The 18,450-nt window shown below is 42.1% G+C and overlaps 1 protein-coding gene across 3 annotated transcripts in view; it reads left to right on the top strand.

Annotated features, from left to right (window-relative positions):
- The window catches only part of NHS (NHS actin remodeling regulator), a 120,351-nt gene extending 113,063 nt beyond the window's left edge, over nt 1-7,288 (top strand). For 2 of the 3 annotated variants that reach the window (XM_025201099.1, XM_025201100.1), the window contains exon 9: nt 3,121-7,288. In XM_025201099.1, the coding sequence (XP_025056884.1) occupies nt 3,121-3,745 (625 nt within the window). In that variant the 3' untranslated portion in view covers nt 3,746-7,288. Of the gene's footprint in view, nt 1-1,922; nt 2,116-3,120 lie in introns of all 3 variants that reach the window. The other variant, XR_003093446.1, reaches the window with a different exon arrangement.
- The last annotated feature ends 11,162 nt before the right edge of the window (nt 7,289-18,450 follow it).

The raw sequence follows: 18,450 nt of genomic DNA, 5'->3' as shown, positions 1-18,450 counted from the left end.
GCCAGCACCAGCACTGGGTTCTTTCTGGCGGCCAGCATGGGCTGCGCCAAGCAGACCTGGGTGCTGGTACTGGCCCCAGTCAGCAGCGGTAGCATGCTGTCATCCTGCATACAGATCCAGGGGGCCTGCACCCCTCGGGAGGGCTGCGCAGCTGTGCCAGACTCCTCCTGGGGTGTGCGGGACCCCAGATCTGTGTGTGGGATGAAGGCAGGCTGCCCGCCCCCCCCGAGCACTGGGTTTGGAAGGGACCTCAGGGACAGATCGCAGACACTGGCCAGCTACAGTCAATATCAAAGCAGCCCTTCCCTCCCACTTCCCCCTCCCTCTTCTGAGTTTCTGTTTCCCTGCAAGCCTACCTCCAAAACGTTCTGAAACATCTGAAATGTTTCAGATGGTTTCATTTAGTTTTGGATGTGTTTCAGAGCCTTCCGTTTTGTTTTAGATTTGGTGTTTTGGGCGCTGAAACGGGCCGAAACACCTCCAAAGCGACACGGCTGCTGGAATTTCGCACAGCCCTATTAATCAGTTAGTCACTTCTTAAGTTGTAACCAAGCCAAATGAGAAAACAATTAGTGGTGTCATAAAAGAAGGAATAAGCCAGAAAATTATTCCATAAAAATGTGTAATAACTTTGTGGTTGGTTCCTATGATGCCGTTAATTGAACTTGTGGCCAGGTGTGCCCTCATGGTTTGGAGCCTGCAACTGATTGAGCTCCCAGCCACGAGGGTGCACCATGGAGTTTAGTACACAATAATGCTGCCTGACATCAAATCACAAGAGGAAGGAAATGGGAAGCTAAGGCATCTAAGGGCTTAACACATGAACAAGTTACTGTAAGGTAAAAGTGGGGAGGAATTTACTGTATGTCACCTGCTGTATATGGGTGCCAGTAGGCTGCCAGTATAGCCAAGCACATGTAGGCTTTTAGCCCACTGTAAATGGAAGCTGTTTTTTTTAGTCCCGTTTCACTGAAGGCTAAGCTGCCATCAGTTGACTTTCATTTACAAGAGGAGAAGAGCATGCACATGGACAGTTATTGCAGAGCAGCTGATGAGCTAATGTAAATCCATATCACCTCCACCTATCTCTTGCAGTAATTTGTTTGCGTGTCCATACCTTAACACAAAATGCCTTTTATTCCTCCCAGAGTCACACCCAACACCACTAGAACCATCACCACACAATGCACACAAGAAGCCAAAATCTTGACACTACCCCAGTTGGGGTTCCCAACTTCAAGCACCTGTTCCAGTGCTTGGCCAACCAGGGATGTATTTAAACATTTGGTTTGTTTGGCTATACTGGCACTACAGTATGTGATGAAGGATTATGGGGCAATGAAGGACTGCCTTCATTCCTTAACCATTTATTTCTAGACTTGAAAGTAGTTGTTGTTATTAAAGATGTACTGGATATTTAAAAAAGAAAAGAAAATGCACCCTGATAGTCTGGGTATTACCTGGGTTCCATCAAAGCATATCTTCAACCTTAACTCTTTAAAAATATTTTTATTTTTTCAGTGATAGTTAGGAACTTAAATTGAATGGGTGTATAAGTGTTACAGGAGGGCAGTTCTGCTTCAGAGCTTGAGGCCTATTAAAACAGAGGGTCCCTCTTCCAAGGGACCTTCCCAAGTCCACAGAAGGTGCATGCAAAGTTATGTCCAATTTGGATACTGGGGTAGTGAACAGTGGTGGGAAAGGAGGAGATTATATAGTTTTATTCACATGGAAAACTTTAAAATGGCCTTTCTTTCCTTCTTTCCCTTGGCCCTTGTATCCTGTACACAAATTATATATGCCTTCCCTGCACCACCATCCTTGCTTTCTCTCTTGCCCTGTTCCATGACCCCTCTGTACTCTTCCACCTTTTTTCATCTCCATTTCCATTCTATCAGTATCCTTCCTCTCTCCTTCTCCAGAGCTCCCCAGTTCAGCAACCTGGCTTCAAGTTACCCAGAGTCCTAACTACAGTCCATGCCTCCTCAGGCCTTTGATGCCCCCAACCCTACATATTGCTCAATTTGTGCCTTGTCATGTTTTCCCTTGGCTTCCCACTCCTCACATCTGATTCATCCTGGTGGCTAGAGTCAGAAGGTCAAATTGTGTCAGAAGGTTAGTTTATGTTTATAAATGCTGCTTTTGCCATGAGCCAAAGACATGGGAATTGTTTAAAAAATAAACTACAGATTTTTTTTTCAAACCACTGTGACTGGAATTTTTTTTCCCTACGAAGACTCCTGCAGAACCTCTTTTGGGATGACAGCTGTGTGACAATTATTGGCCCTTTCTTGAAATATTTTATCTCCTTGCCCTTCATACTGAAACCAACTTATGTATTCTATTGTGTTAAGTTTTTGAAAGGGGACTTATACAGATTGCTTTAGTATAATAGCTGTGTATTGTTGCTCAATAAAGTGAATATCTATGGAATGTATAGAAGGCTTTACAGCTACAATTGGTGTCATTCATTGTTAATAGTTGTTAAGATATATATCTCCTGAGCAAAATGTTCACTATTGTGTTTTTGTATTCTGCCTACCAACTTTATTGTTTGATGATGGCTGTGGCATTGAAACCTAGAAGGCAATCCTCCCATTATCAGATATTTTTAGTTAAAATTTTCTATAACTAAAATATAATTGCTGCCTTCTAATGTCAGTTTCAGTGGATGACAAGCAGGTAAGAATATATAATTTAACCTAAGAAGACGTATACATCATTATCTGAATCTAGTACCAAAGTATCCCTTTAGTTCTGCAAGTGATTTGGTGGACATGGCTGGAAAATGGGGGCCAAAAGAAAGAAGAATGCCACCTCTTGTTGCATTGTCCAATCCTCGTTCCAACTGTACAGAAAATGTTTCATGTGTAAACCATATGGATTGGCCCTTCCAGAACTGAGTGAGGTTGGGATGGACTTTAATTATTCCCTGTAACCTAATGCTTAATGTAGTGTGATAACAACATACTGATTAAAGTTATTTTAGTAAGTAGTTGGTAGGGTATTAGAAGGATTTAACTGTTAATCAGGCTGTGTTACAAATCTTTAAAGATCTATATCACCACTAAATATCATTTCATGTTAATTACCTAAAATGTTCCTTTTTTCTTTCAACAGATCAAAAAGAAAAGTTCTTGGAAGAAAAGATTCTGGAGAGCTCGCTGCAAGAAACAAATTGAGAGCTTCATCTGCCACTAGCAGCCAGTCACTTGCCAGCAGCATATCACCCGCCAGCAGTGTGCCAACCCCCAACAATATGGGAACCCCAACAAGCAGTCAGAGGTCTCCTGGTCTTATTTACAATGCCAAAAAATCTAACACATCTAATGAGGAGTTTAAGCTCCTGCTCCTTAAAAAGGGCAGTCGATCTGATTCTAGTTATAGGATGTCAGCCACTGAGATACTAAAGAGCCCTATTTTGCCCAAGTCTCCTGGTGAGCTAATTGTGGAGTCCCCTCAAAGCACTGATGAGTCTCCCCAGGCATCACCAGGTTCTGAAGCATTATCCCCCCTTTCTCCTTGCTCCCCTAGAGTTAATGCAGAAGGTTTTTCCTCCAAGAGCTTTTCTATGTCAGCTTCTTCAAGAATAGGGCGCTCACGGGCACCTCCTGCAGCCAGCAGCAGTCGCTACAGTGTACGCTGTAGGCTGTACAACACGCCGATGCAAGCTATCTCAGAAGGAGAAACTGAGAATTCAGATGGCAGCCCTCATGATGATCGATCTTCTCAGAGTTCAGCATAGGCTTCACCAGCTCCAGGGCTGCACTGTTGACTGTGAAACATGTAAACTCTGAATCCATTTGGGTTATGTAAGGATGTGAACTTAGTAGGCCAACTCTGTAGCAGTCAAAAAAAATTGCAGGGCAATATCAATGATTATAAATATTTGTGCTGGGAAAACAGAAGATTAGAGCTGTAGCTATTTATTTCTTTGCATTTTCTAAAAGTAGAATGATATGCTATGACTCCTCTGTTTACTGCTGTCTTTGCTTCATTCCACTCATTTCAGTTGTTGCTGTAGATTTCAAAAGTATTCCAGTTTTCATATAATTAAAAATGCCTTTTTTTTCCTGCAACGTTTGCCCATCTAGGAACAAAAACCCTCCCTCCTTGTAGTGCTTCCCTAGGGAAAAAAATGAATTGCTCTTGAGGATTGGTATTTTTCTACTCTAAAATGAACCGAAACAAAATTTAAAAGAAATTAATAAAACATATGTAAATACCATATTTTTGATAAAAGTTTGTAAATAGAATTATCAAAAAAGTGGACATGTGGCAAATGATTTATGGCAAAACAACTTTGTTTATAGAAGACAAAACAAGTCATATGTAATAACTGTATTCTGTGAATACCATTTTCATATAAAAAATCATATTTACATGTCCACCAATACCACTTTGTGTGAAGAATGAGCCTCCAATATGAATTTTAAGCATCAAATGACAGAAAATCTTAATGCTAGTTAATGAATAACTAAATATAATAATTAAGATGCAATTAATTTTAAAGTAACCATTTGTCTTTCAAAATTTTGTTCCAAACAAGCAGATTGCAAAGTACAGCTGTGAGTTTTAATGTGGTAATTGGTTTGGATGGAAAGCATGCTTTTCTAATGCAAAGGCCCAAGCAGTCACATTTGACAGTGTCCCTTAGCCTTTTATTCTGACATGGATTGCTTTAGAGAGACTAGATATGAGGAAATAATACTTATTTTCATATTCTTAGTAGGCTATTGGGATACTTAACACAGTCATAACCTGATAATTATAAACTTAACCATGATTAGTTTCTGGTTCTTAAAGAAAACAAATAAATTATAAGCATGCAACAAGCGCTGTTGATTTATCAGTAAATATCTGCAATGAGTTTTCAGTGAAGCTTTCTCTTTGTGCTGATGAGATTCATGCTACCTAAATATCTACAGAAATGACACTGTGAAAAAAACGTAGCTGGGAAATAGGTATGTGTACACATTATTTATATTCATCGTTAAACTGGGAACGGGGAAAGCTCTGGTTCATTATGCCAGCCACATACAGCTTAGTTTTGTCTAGGTTTACCAGAAATGCTTAACAGGGTTGGGGAGTGGGATTAGGGATGGGAGAGGAGGTGAATCAGAGCAAATGCTTTGATAAAATGAAGGCAGGGAAACAAAAGCTGATTTACTTGAAGTTACTTGAATTTTCTTGTCTTAAAGCTGAAAGAAAATGTAATTATGAGCTTAACTCACAAGTTGTTTTACACCTTTAATTTTGGAACAAAATAAAACCAATGTTTAAAAATGGTAGGCCTGATACTCCTTTGTTACACCTGTTTTCTAAGAGTGTAGCATCGCTTATGCCAAGTGGAGCATCAGGAGCTGTTTGTTCAAAATGTAAGCAGTAAGTAGTGTTTGCTATAGAACATGATTGTGAACATGGGAGGTTTAGTGCAGCGAACATATTTAAGAAGGAATGTGGTGTGCAGTAGGACAAAATGAGGAGGATGATAGAAAGAACGTACTTGGTACTGAAGAAATCAGTGAAAAGCTGACTTCAAATGTAAGTTAGTGAAGATAAGGAAGTGGGATGTGTGAAAGGAGTTTTAGTGTTTTTGGTTTTACTCGTACAATGTATAGAGCGGAGAGTTTTAAAAGAAGGCAAATGTTTTAGCAAGGAAAATTCTATTTAAAAATGAAATGTTTTTGGAATGATTGAACAAAATAGAATTTGCTTAACAAATTTTGATTTTATTTCTCGTTAGACAGTGTCCAGTTTCATCTAGTATTCACCACAAAAATAGGTATAATTCAGGGTTTCCTACAATCCTCCTGGGTAGTATGACGGTGAATGGTATGTGAGATGTAATTTGTGTGCGTGGAGGCACGTGTGTTAGGGAAGGGGGAAGTAACTTGGGAAAAGAGTTTAATGATCAGGAAAATCTGAAAGTGTCTAAAATATAGAAGTGGATCCAGGTTTTAGGGAAAAGTCTGGTTTGTATTAACAGGTTAGTTAAGAAAAGCAATCTAAAGACAGGTGAAATAAATGCATTAGTGTATGTTTTTAACTGCTCTTGTTAAGCCTGTAGCGATATACTTCAGAGAACATAAGTAAAAGGAAATTGATACATCAGGCAGATCAGCCTTATTCAGTCATCTTACATCATTTTCCTTAGTTTGTAACCGCAGCATTTTTGCAACAGTTCTTCTTAAAGGTCTTACATGTGCTTTAAAAACATTGTTCTAAAATCTGAATAGAAAACAGCTGAATTGACTTTAATGACATCACCTTTTATTACCAACCTAGACATTTAATTTCATAGTGATACCATGTATATATATATTTTTTAAAAGATAAACATTTTGACTTGAATTATGAGGTAGTAAGATACCTTCTGTATGTAATGCTCATAGAACTATCACATAAAATATAGGTGTACTTATTTTGTTTAATCTAAAATCTATGACAAAGGTTTTTTTTCTATTTTATATTTAACAGATTAAAACCCAAATAAAATGGATTATAAATCCATTATGAAGAAAAGAATTCATAAGTATAACAGGTGTGAGAGCCAGATAAAAGGAAAAACCTTTAGTGATGTACGTGTCTTTAAGGCACTCAAGACAAGCTTTAGGACAAATGTAATTCCATTCATATCTTGAAACAGGGTATTATACATACATTAGGTAACTTGTGAACCATCATTCCAACCTCTTGCTCTGTTGTTTGCACTGATGTTATGGAAATGGTTTTTGAAGTTATACAGCTGTTACTGTATTCTGAAAATAACATTTTTTTCTTTGCCCTTCTCTTTTTTTCTTTTTGTGGCAGCATAGAGGACATGGAATAGTTGTAGCAAATAATGCATATGTTTGCTTTTGCCAAAGGTCAGTGATTGAGTGCATTTGCTGCAATGGTGGCAGATTTAGAGAAATACTGTAGGTTATGACATAAAGATTAAAAAAAATAAGAAGGTTACAGTGTAACTATTTTGGTACTAGCACCAGTTCATGCTGGCAGAAAAGACAATGGTTTATGGACTTGCATCCATTTTGTATTTTTGTAATATTTGTAAATATGAACTTTTTAAATTGTTGCAAAGATGGTTTCTTTTGTAAAATGTTTTCAAAGTTTACATTAAATCCAAGCCTTTGTATATTTTAGAGCTGTGCAACACTTTAAGTCTTGTATTTATTTTTAGTAAAAACAGTGACAGTTTCATTGTGATCCCCTCAAAGGTGTGTCAGAGAAGTTTGATTACCTAGAAAGTGTGTATAGAAACTACAAATAAACGTGACTGCAATTAAACCACACTTCTCATTGCTTTCCTGCAATAGCATGTTATTTCTAATGTATGAGCCAAAAATATAGCAGCTTGCAAAGGTAAGTTTCTAAGGACATTACCCATTTTATAACTCTAATCTTGGGGTTTTTTTCTTTGACTTGTAATTTTTAGTTCATTGACTAAGACCAAAACCTTGCAATCCTTATCTAGATAAAATGTCATTGACTTTAATAGGAATTTTGCCTGATTTATTTTTATTTATTCACTGTATAATGCTGTCCTTTCCAACAAGGGCTCAGGGCTGCTTACAATAGGAAAACAGAATGACTTACAAATAGGAGTTTATAACAAGATTGATATATTTGCTTATAATTTTGTTGCTTGTAGTGGAGGAAGAGAGGTAGAACAATGACAAGATTACTTGTTCATTTCCAGTAGGAACAATAAAAATCCAAGGAATAACCAAACCTCTGGACTGGATGTTACCAGGGAAGACTGGTAATGGTCAAAAGGCAAATAGAACATATGAAAATAATACATCTTGCTTCTTTTTTGCCATGTTGAAGAAAAGTATGAGTGTTGGGCAGTGGTTCTCAACTTTGTTAGACTTAAAGCACCCCTCAGAAAACATCAGCTGTTAACTCTCATTCTTTCTTTTTCATTATGGAATAATAATAGAGCAATTCTTCTGATGCAAAGAGCTCAAAAACATTTTTACCTGTTATGCTCTTTCTGACACTGTGGATTCCTATTTGAAATTTGGGATTATTCTGGGAACCATGTGTAGATGTCTGCACACCTGATAGTCCTAACATCATGTGGTGTCATGCAATGCCTTTAACAGGAACTCATAGCACCCAGGTGTGTCACAACACTCTGGTTGAGAATCACTGGTACAGGAGAGGTAAGGAAGATGAAAGAACCCAACCCCGCCGTGCAAGGTAGCTTATAATAACTGTCCCTATGCTGTTTTTATTACTATTTCAGGAAAGAGAGGAAACAACAGAGCTTCTAAAACACATGAAAGGAATTTTTGATCTAAGCATTTGCTGGTGGCTTTGTGATACTATGTGGATATTTGTAAGAAAAAGATGCGTATGGCCAAGGAGCTGAAATGTGTATTTCTAGTGCGTGTTGTGTGGAAAACTTAGCATTAGCATTTAAAAATATGCCTTGCAAAAGTATCAAGATTTCCCTGTGGGTGTGGTCTTAAAATAACATCCAAGTGGGAGGCATCTTACATTTGTTTTATCCAGATGGTGAACCAGTTAATGATTATGTAGATCATTTTATGTTGTCAGTAGTATATGCCTCTCTTGATCAAATATAAACAAGAAGCATAAAAAGAACTCATCCTGCACAACTAGAAACAAAATCTGCTTTTAATTTGTTCCTGGTATATCCAGATAGTTTTCTCATGTTCAGTTGAGGTAAAGATATACATTAAATTTATGTTACAAAGACTTTCTTGGGTATTTATGAACTGAAGTCACTAGGTAGTTAGTATATATAAGGTTATATAATGTCATACTTTTAAGTCTTTGCTAGATTGGGACTTAATGTGGTGCATACGAGTTGTGCCTGCATGGCACAATGTAGTGCAGTTCAGAGATAAAAGAACTAACCCTAGTATTAGAAGCAGTGTAACTGGTGTAGTTCAACACTTTGCTTAGGCTAGCAAACCCTTCTGCTTAGATTGGCTAGTTAGCCTGGGCAGAGTGCCACACAACTGCAGCTCTTCTTCTGGTACCCAAGCTACTTCATTTACAATGGATGTCTCTCCATGGTGCCAAGTACACATGGAAGGTATAGATTTAAGCATGTGAGAGTCATGTAGGTTGTTTGTCATTAGTGCTGTTATAAATAGATTTACACATTCTTTATCATAACTAGCGACCAGCTCAATCTTTGAGAGATTGCTGCATTGCTTGTTCTATTTTTTTTCTGGAGGAGCCTGTGTAAGCAGTAGGAGCATTTACCATCTACCTTAATCCTTCTAAAGAGTCAATTATCGGGGGAAAGTTGCTCCCAGGGAACTGGGCATTTGTAATTTGTCTGGGACTCATTAAAGAAGTGTGCGCGTTGTTCGACCTCTCTACAAGTGTCCATTTACAAGCTGTACTTAGCCTAATCACATACTTGTGTCACAGATTTCTCCTTCATGGAGAAATTAACCTTAAAGGTCTGACACTTGGAACTCCAATTTTCATAGCATTGCCAACTTGATTCTTCAACAAGCCTCATGAAATAGCATCCCCTTCCCACATTTAGAAGTCAGTGAGACTATTCAAGCACTGGGATCAGGTCTGGCAGACTTCGTAAGACCCCTCGTTTTTACTTCTTTACATTATGAATCCATGCAATTACACCAGTTTGGAATTAAATTCAAAAGGTGTTTTGTTTGCTGGTCTGTGTTTGTATGTTACTTAGCACAATGGGGTCCTGATCCAGGTATGAGTCTCTATGCCAGTACAATGATCCAAATCAGTAACAACAAGTTATTGCTTTTCATTCCTTAAGTGATGAAGCAAATAAATCATTATTGGTCACATTGTTAGTAGACAATTGCCTACTAACAAGACATATTACTAGGCAACTGTCAATCCTTCTGGATCATGGTGTACATAGAAGAGGTCACCAGGACCTTTAACACACATGCCTAGGCAGGTGCATAAAGGAATGGAGGCTACCCAGACCTTCCATCCCCTCTTTAGGCCATTGAGACAGTATCCAAAGGTCAGACCAAGTCCAGATGTTGAGTGCCTCAATGGTTGTTATATCTGCATCTGGGAATCAAACTCAGGTCTCCCGCATAGTGGCCAAGGAGGCTACTACTGAACCACAACAGTAGGTTTACAATAGATAATGCTATGTGTTACATACTTATTAGGGGTGTGCGAAATGGGCTATATTCAATTCAGATTCGGCCCGAATTGGGGATAGTGATTCAATTTGTTGATTCGGATCACTGACCCGATTCAATTTGGCCAAATCTGAATCTGAAGATTTGATGCTGATTCAAAGAATCAGTGATTCGGCCATAGACACAGCTTTAAATGGTTTTTCTACTTACCTTAAGGTACCAGGTGCAGCTCATGAACACTAAGATGGTGGGGCAGATGGAGCATCCCAGAGGACCCTGGGTGGACCCTCCCACAAGCAATCGGCCACAGGGGGACCCCAGGTGCCCCCCCAGACCCAGGAGGCATCAGTTGCGGAGTTGGGGTGGGGTTCCCCCTGCATGCTCCCCAGTGAACCCGGAAGTGAACTGGAAGTGCTTCTGGTCCACTTTCGGGTCTGCTGCCGAGTGTTCTGGGACACACCCCCCCCCCATTCCCATGGGACACTCCATCCACCCCAGCATCTCAGCATTCACAAGCCGCCTGGTACTTTGAGGTATGTAGAAAAACATTTAAAGCGGTGTCTTATGTCTGAATCATTGAAACTCTCCAAATGGATTTGGAGGATTCCGATTCGACTCGGAGAGATTAAAGGGTCTTCTAATTTGATTTGGATTTGGAGATTTGGCCGCCAAATCAGACTGAATCTCTGCCAAATCGAATCAGTGACTGAAGCTTCACACAGCCCTAATACTTATATAGATTTCTATAAAGGGCTTACAAACAGGCCTGAAAGACGACAAAGTTCAGTTTCCTAGCTGTGAGGGAAGCCCTTGGATCCATCAAATTTGACTGGAAGGAATCTCACAATGAAAGAAACCCAGCTGTTACCCATCATTACTACTGGTGGGCATGAGGAAGGTTAGCAAGACAGCAAGCCAGGAGAACTACTATCCAGCTGCTGCTTAGCCATGCCAACTCCTCATAACTTCCAACTTTTGATTCTGGAGCTGTCTGCCAGCAACTACAGGATGAGGCTGAATTTTGGCGGCAAAATGCCAGCATGTAGACTAGGAGGCACTTTATCTGTCTCAGTACCTTTCTAGCTTGCTAAAACCTCCTACTTGCTGTGGGCCAGTAATTCCCCAGAACAGCAGACTTAACTTGTGGTAACAGTTGGTGCACATGATTAACTTCTTCCCCAAAAATAAAAATAATGTATCACACAGTTCAATGCTATATACTGGTGTTTTAAGTCAGTTAAGGTTCTGTGCTACAGTATGAGCATGAGGAATTCAGCCTGTATCTGCAGGACTACATTTTGTTTTATGGAGCTTGTTTCTATGAAAAGACAGAATCTGTCATTGAAATTGTTTAATAAATTATGTAGAAGCTAAGACCACTATAACAAGGTATTTTCTTGCTATTGAAGGTATATATAGAGCGTACTTCCCATAAGTAAACTTAGCTGTTTTTTAAATGTATTTTTTCCTTTGTGGGCTGTAGAAGCATGAACATTTTGACATGCTACATTATTAAGTTGTGCATCTGTCACTAGGAGTCTTAAAGACTGAAAGTAAGATAAGGACCCCACTGCATTAGGGAAAACACAGACACCTTCCCTTCCTTAAAAATCCTCCAATCTAAGGAAGCAAAACAAATTTAGGTCTTCATTAGAAAAAATAAAGTTTTGTTTTATTTTAACAACATATTAGCAAACTTGAGCCACATATAGATGTTCAGTTTCTCCTGAGAGAGCCATTGCTCTCTCAGGAGAAACCACCATTTTGCAGATATTCAGGATTTTTCTCCAAGAGTAGAAATGGCCACTTCAGGAAAAAAAAAACAACCTGAAGACAACAGAGTTGAATCAGTCTCAGGAGAGGTTCTCCTGGAAGAGTGAATGTCTACACATTCTCTTCTGAAAGAAGCCATAGCACAGTCCCCCAGCATCCCAGGGTGCTCTGCTCCTATGTACTCCTCCCTGCCTGGGGAGACAATGGGCATGTCTACACAAGACTCCTTACTGTGCATTGGACTAATCTAATGTGAAGTAAAGTGCCACTGTCTACACATGCATGGACCTTACTGCACAGTAAATTAGGCTAATGCTCCAGTTGCTAGTACCAAGAAATATGGGTACTAGATGAACTGCATATTAGCTACTGTGCAGTAGCACACATGTAAACACTGACGGGGAGCAATTTGCTCCTGGTCAGCCTAGGCAGCAGGGGGCCACAGAGGGCATGTGGGGGAAGCTGTTACCAGTTTCAGTGTGGAGCTAAGGATTGCAGCCCGGCTCAGCAGCGATGGCTTGGAGTGATGGGAGCACTCTGGTGTCCCCTCACTTTGCTTCCTGAGAGGTCAGGGGAGCTCTCTGTCCCCTCAGCACTAGGCTGGGGCCAGACAGCTTTCCTGTCCCCTCAGCTCTGCTCATGAACGACACGTGCCCCCAGAGGTTGTGTCATTGGCATGACAGGAAGTGGGAGCTCCTGCAGGTGCGTCAGCAGCGAGGGGTGGGGGGCGAGCACCAACCGGCAATCGGCAACCACCTGAAGATGCTGCTGGAGCATTGGCGGTGGGCAATGGTGATCGCTGACCACCCGCAGATGGCAAGGGAGGGGTGGGGGTGGCAAGCAGCAACTACTCACAGGCTAGCAGCATCAGCAGTGCTTCTCTCAGGGGGTGCACTGCCTATTTCAGGGGATACACATGCACCCCCTACACATCGCCAATGGCCCTGCTGCTGCCCACATAGCGCACACATCCCAGTTGACTCCTCCCTGCCCATGCCTGTTGTCGCCCATGCAGTGCACACTGCAACTGACTCCTGCTCCCTGCCCATGTCTGGGGGGAGTCAAGCAGCTCCAGGACTGGGGGAAGCCATGGGGGCAGAAGTTAAGCAGCACTGGGACTGGGGGCAGACTGCTTACCCTCCCCCTCCCACACATCTCTCCCTGGTCCTGGTGCTGCTTACCCTGCTCCCTCCAACCCACGGCTCCCCCTAGTCTTGACATTACTCAGCTCCCAGCTACCCCCAGACATGGGCGGGAATGAAAGCCAACTGGGGTGTGCACTGTGTGAGCTGTGGCAGGGCTGAGGGGACAGGAAAGCATTCTGTCCCTGACCCAGTGCTGTGGGGACAGAGAGTTCTCTTGTCCCGGTGCTGGTCAGCTCCCAACTCTTGGGGGGACCTGAGTAGCACTGGGACCAGCGACAGAGAGCTCCCCTGTCCCCTCAGCAAGCAAAGTAGGGGAGAGCTCAGGGCACTGCTATCATTTGGTCACAGGGCATTGCCCAAAGCCACTGCCACTGAGCCAGACTGTGATTCCAAGTTCCACACAGCTGGGAGCTGTCCCCCACTTTGGGACAACCCACCACTTCCCAGAGCCCAGGCCTGACCTCCATGTCCCCTGCCAACCTGAGGCTGGCACCAGGGGAGCCTGGAGCTCCCCCTGGCTGCTGCAGTGGGGAAGAGCAGGGCTGGCACAGCCCTGCACTCAACTGCTCCCATTGGGAGCAAATTTGGTCCTGACACAAGTGCACATGTAGATACATTTCTGGGTGTAGTTTACTGTGCCTTATCTGAATGCACAGTAACCTTAAGGCACATTAATTGCATGTGTAGACATGCCCAGAGTGTAGCAACTCTGCTGCTTCAGGCAGTCAGGGAGCAGCATATGTCTCCTTCAGAATCCCAGATTGTACTGCAGGGAGACACAGGGAGCAAATCAGAGCTCCCCTGTGCCCTCATGCCATTCTGCCTCCAGGCAAACTGAGGGGCCCTGCAGAATATGCTGAGAGGTGTACACAGATCCCCTTGGCTGTTTAGTGTCAGCACTGCAGGCTCTCAGCCCTTCAGGAACTCCGCATTCAAAAGTCTATTCAGACATTTCCAGGTATGTTTTTCTACCAGGGGGACAAATATGCGAGAATTCTCCCTGTGTTTTTTGAATGTGTGTACACAGCCTTGGTAAAATCCTAGTGTGGACAATTACCTTGTGTTTACTGCTACCAGCTAAAAAGTGTGAAAGCTACAAAGCGCCTTAAACATACTAGCATTCTACCATATTAGTCATCATGTTAGTTTACTATATGGTAAAAATAATTTTAGCTAATGTAGATATATCCACAGGATGGATGGGAAGTAGACAAAGAGATGAAGCAACTTACCTGAGGTCATACAACAGGCCACTAACAGAGGTGGAAAAAAAAAACTTGCAAAACCAACATAAGAGAAAAAGGAGAATATTTTCTCACATGCAACACACACCTTTTTTTCCAAAAACCAGATGCTGGAAATTGAGGGGCACGTCATAAGCAAGGAAATATGGTAACAGAATTTCTGCTGCTTAAGCTTCTGCCAAACAAAAGCAAAAGTAAGCCTGCACAGGACCCATAGGGAACAGAACAATGGGCGGGCTCAGCTTCCTAGCTGTTTCTATTCACTTACTACAAGGAAAGATCTTTTTTCCTTTATTCTGCTTGTCAAAAACAAGGTGCATATTTTTTTTCAGGTGTGTTGTATGGAAGGAAAGTGTGTTTTATTTTGAGAATGTTTCATTTCAATGACCTATGCAAATGCCTAGTAAAAAATAAACAGCAAAATAGAATTGTGTGAAACAGATATGTTGCAATACTACATCATGCTACTAGCAGAGACTTCCTTTTCATGGAAATTTTACAAGTTAGCAAAGCGTGGAATCCAGCTTTGGCTTTATCAGGGGAGATTGCCTGTTTCTGCAATGGATAGTATTTATTCACATGCTGGATTACCAGGATATTCACTGGAATCCTGTTGAATATTGAAACCTTCTTTACAAGTAGCCCACATCTCATTTTCTTTTACAAGTGGGTTTCAATTCCTTATACTTTTGTTTACAGCTATATAATCAGTGATGGACAGAAATTTGATGTTCTTAGCATGTTTTCTTTCATTTATACTGGCTATTCCACTAGAACTGGGAAGTTCTGTCTTAAGTTTTAACTTTCCCTTTTCAGGCTACGCATTTTTTACCTAACTTTTAACTCGGTTTATATAAAGCAATAAAAACTACATAAGGACTTGTTCACAATTTTGTATTTTATGTAGATACAATAATTTCCCATATTTGCTCATTGTGCCCATGAATACAATTGTAATATAAGGCATTTAGGAACTGAAAAATTATTATGAGACACCTGGTTAACGAATAATTGGTCAACACAGAAACAAAATCGTACGCATCCGAATCACACAGAAATGCATGCCATGAGTCCTTTGGCATAAAAGCTTTGTTGAGATTGGATCCAGACCATATTTATTTTTTAACCACTTTACAGAGGGCCAGTAACCCCTGTGAGATAAACATGTCGTAAGTATTTGTAATTTTTACTTCCCTTTTAAATTCAGTACCTCTGTGTGTTAAGGATTCAGTGTTATGCCATATGCTGTTTGGAAATTACACTTGTGGTTTTCCAAAGGAGGGTGTCTTATTTTTTACTCATTACTTGTATTGTGCTGTTCTGGCCACATGCAAGAGAACTCAAGTTGTTTTAACAGGTAATTGGAGAAAACTTAGCAATTCAGAAAGCTATGTAAGTAGTTACCCCAGGGTACTACAGATGCTTGTCCTTGCTCCTGTACCGCTCTGAAACCCTGGCACAGAGAATAAACCTAGCTACTATTCACCTTTGTAGACAGAGATCTGAAAGTTCAGTTCCTGCCAGGAAAGGTGATGTGGTCTCAATATCTCTCTGTGGTGTGGTACTGAGTAAGCTTCTCTAATGTCTACTAAGCAGATCCACATTACTCTCTAACTTCAAGACACTTTTTTAAAATTACCTCCTAGGTTTTAGAGATGTGGAAGAATTGGATGCAGATCTTGCCTGGACTCTTCAAATAAGATGACGACATAATACATATGTAAATCAGTGATTTTAAACCTGTGGTATTAAGGGTCCACAAAAGATGACTATGATCAATCGAATGTATGTTAATACCCACACTTACAATTCAAAGGGGTCCACACCTCCATTCAAAATTCCCAAAGGGGTCTACGAATGAAAAATGGTTGAAAACCACTGCTGTGCATGTTTAAGAGCACAGAACATCTTAAATAAGCATAAGGAAGAAGTAGTATCAGAACTAAAGAAGACTGGAGCACAGGTTGTATTCTCTTCCATCCTTCCGGTTGGCAGCAGCCGGAGACACCAGGGTGTCTGCATCAAGGAAGTCAACCGGCAGCTCCAGAGTTGGTATCTTCAGGAGAGCATTGGATTCTACAGCCACGGCCAGCACTCCCAGTAAGGAGGCTTCCTAGGAAATGACGAGCTTCATCTCTCTCCCAGATGTAAGTATCTGTTCGCCCACAGGTTGGCTGATCTCTGAAGAGCTTTAAACTAGGCTTGAAACCACAAACAAGACGCCAGATTGCACCAGGTAAGTATTAAGGGGTCAGTTAGCCGTAAACAAGGCACCAGACCACACCAGGTAAGTAATAAAGGGAACACACGCCATCAAGGCACAGGGGCACCAAGAGCCCCCACTGGGGGACTAAAATGTCTTTATACAAACGCCAGGAGTATGGGAACAAGCAAGAGGAGTTCACACTCTTGCCTTGCTAGCACCCAGTATGACCTAGTCGGACTAACCGAAACATGGTGGGATTCTACACATGACTGGGCGGTAGGAGTTGAGGGGTATAGGTTGTATAGGAGTGACAGAGTGGGGAAAAAAGGTGTGGGGGGGGTAGCACTCTATGTTAAGGAGCAGTATATGTCTTCCACCATCAAGGCGGGGGTGGAGGAAGGGAACACCGAGGCATTGTGGTTCAGGATCCAGGGGGGGCCAGGGGAAAAGGACTTGGTTGTGGGGGGGTCTACTACAGGCCTGCTCAACAGGATCAAGAGCTAGATGATGTATTCTCCAGACAGCTAGCAGATGCCACACAGGCAAGGGAGGCGGTGGTCATGGGAGATCTGAACTACCCAGATATCTGCTGGAAGGAGCAGACAGCCAAAACAAGCTGCTCATGGAGGTTCTTACACTGTGTGCAGGACCTCCACCTAACCCAGGTGGTTCTAGTCCCACCAGGGGTACTGCCTTGCTTGACCTGGTCTTAGCAATAGGGGATGATCTCGTTGGGGACATGCGAGTTCACAGTAGCCTGGGAGATAGTGACCATCACTTGGTCGAGTTCACTATCCAGCGAAGGGTGGGTAAAGTAACTAGTGGGGCTAAGGTGTTGGACTTCAGAAGGGCCAACTTTAGCAAGCTTAGAAGGCTAGTTAGTGAAGGGATGCAACTCAAGAATATAGAGCAAATGGGGGTCCATGAAGGTTGGAGGTATCTCAAGGGAGTGATCCTTGGGGCTCAAAACGAGTCTATCCCATTATGTAGGAAAGGAGGTAAGGGGGCAAAAAAGCCCCCTTGCCTGAACACGGAACTCCAGGAGAGTCTGGGGGCAAAGGAAGAGATGTATAGGCAATGGAAGCAGGGGGCAGCCACCAAGGAGTAATATATCTCCCTGGCGCGCTATTGCAGGGAATTAGATAGGCCAAGGCAGGGCTTGAGCTCAGGCTGGCTTCAACAATCAAGGTCAATAAAAAGTCCTTCTTCAGGTATATAGCGGGCAAAAGGAAAGCTCAGAGCAACATAGGGCCCCTGCAGGACAAATGAGGACAGTTGGTGGTTGACACAGGGAAAAAAGCAGAACTCTTCAATGAGTATTTCTAAGTACTGACCAAGCCAATTCCCCCACCTCGATCATTGACGGATGTTCACATGGAACCAGTCCGCCTATGGTTAGTTCTGAAATAGTTAAGGAGCTCCTGGAAGAGCTGGATGGGTATACAAATCAGCAGGCCCGGATGACCTCCATCCACAGTTGCTGAAAGATTTGGCCAGTGTCATAGCTGAGTCACTGGCACAGCTGTTTGAACACTCATGGTGCTCCAGTCAGGTCCCTGAGGACTGGAGAAGGGCCAATTTGGTGCCTATTTTCGAGAAAGGGAGAAGGGATGAACTGGGTAACTTTAGACCAGTCAGTCTTACCTCTGTTTCTGGGAAAATACTAGAGAAAATAATCAAAGAACACATTTGTGCAGGCCCAGCAGGGGAAACGATGCTGAGGGGAAACCAGCACGGGTTTGTCACAGGTAGATCCTGCCTGACAAACTTTGTAGCTTTCTGTGACCAGGTCACACACTGCCTGGACGCAGGAGCTGAGGCTGATGTCATCTTCCTGGACTTTAGGAAGGCCTTTAAAACACAGTTTTGCACCCTATCCTCATTGGGAAGCTAGCAGACTGTGGAGTGGACGCCTACACGGTCAGGTGGGTGGCCAACTGGCTTAGGGACCG

This window comes from Alligator sinensis, unplaced genomic scaffold, assembly GCF_000455745.1.
Source record: "Alligator sinensis unplaced genomic scaffold, ASM45574v1 scaffold583_1, whole genome shotgun sequence".
NCBI classification, from domain to species: Eukaryota; Metazoa; Chordata; order Crocodylia; family Alligatoridae; genus Alligator; species Alligator sinensis.
This window is presented reverse-complemented; position numbering and strand designations above follow the sequence as displayed.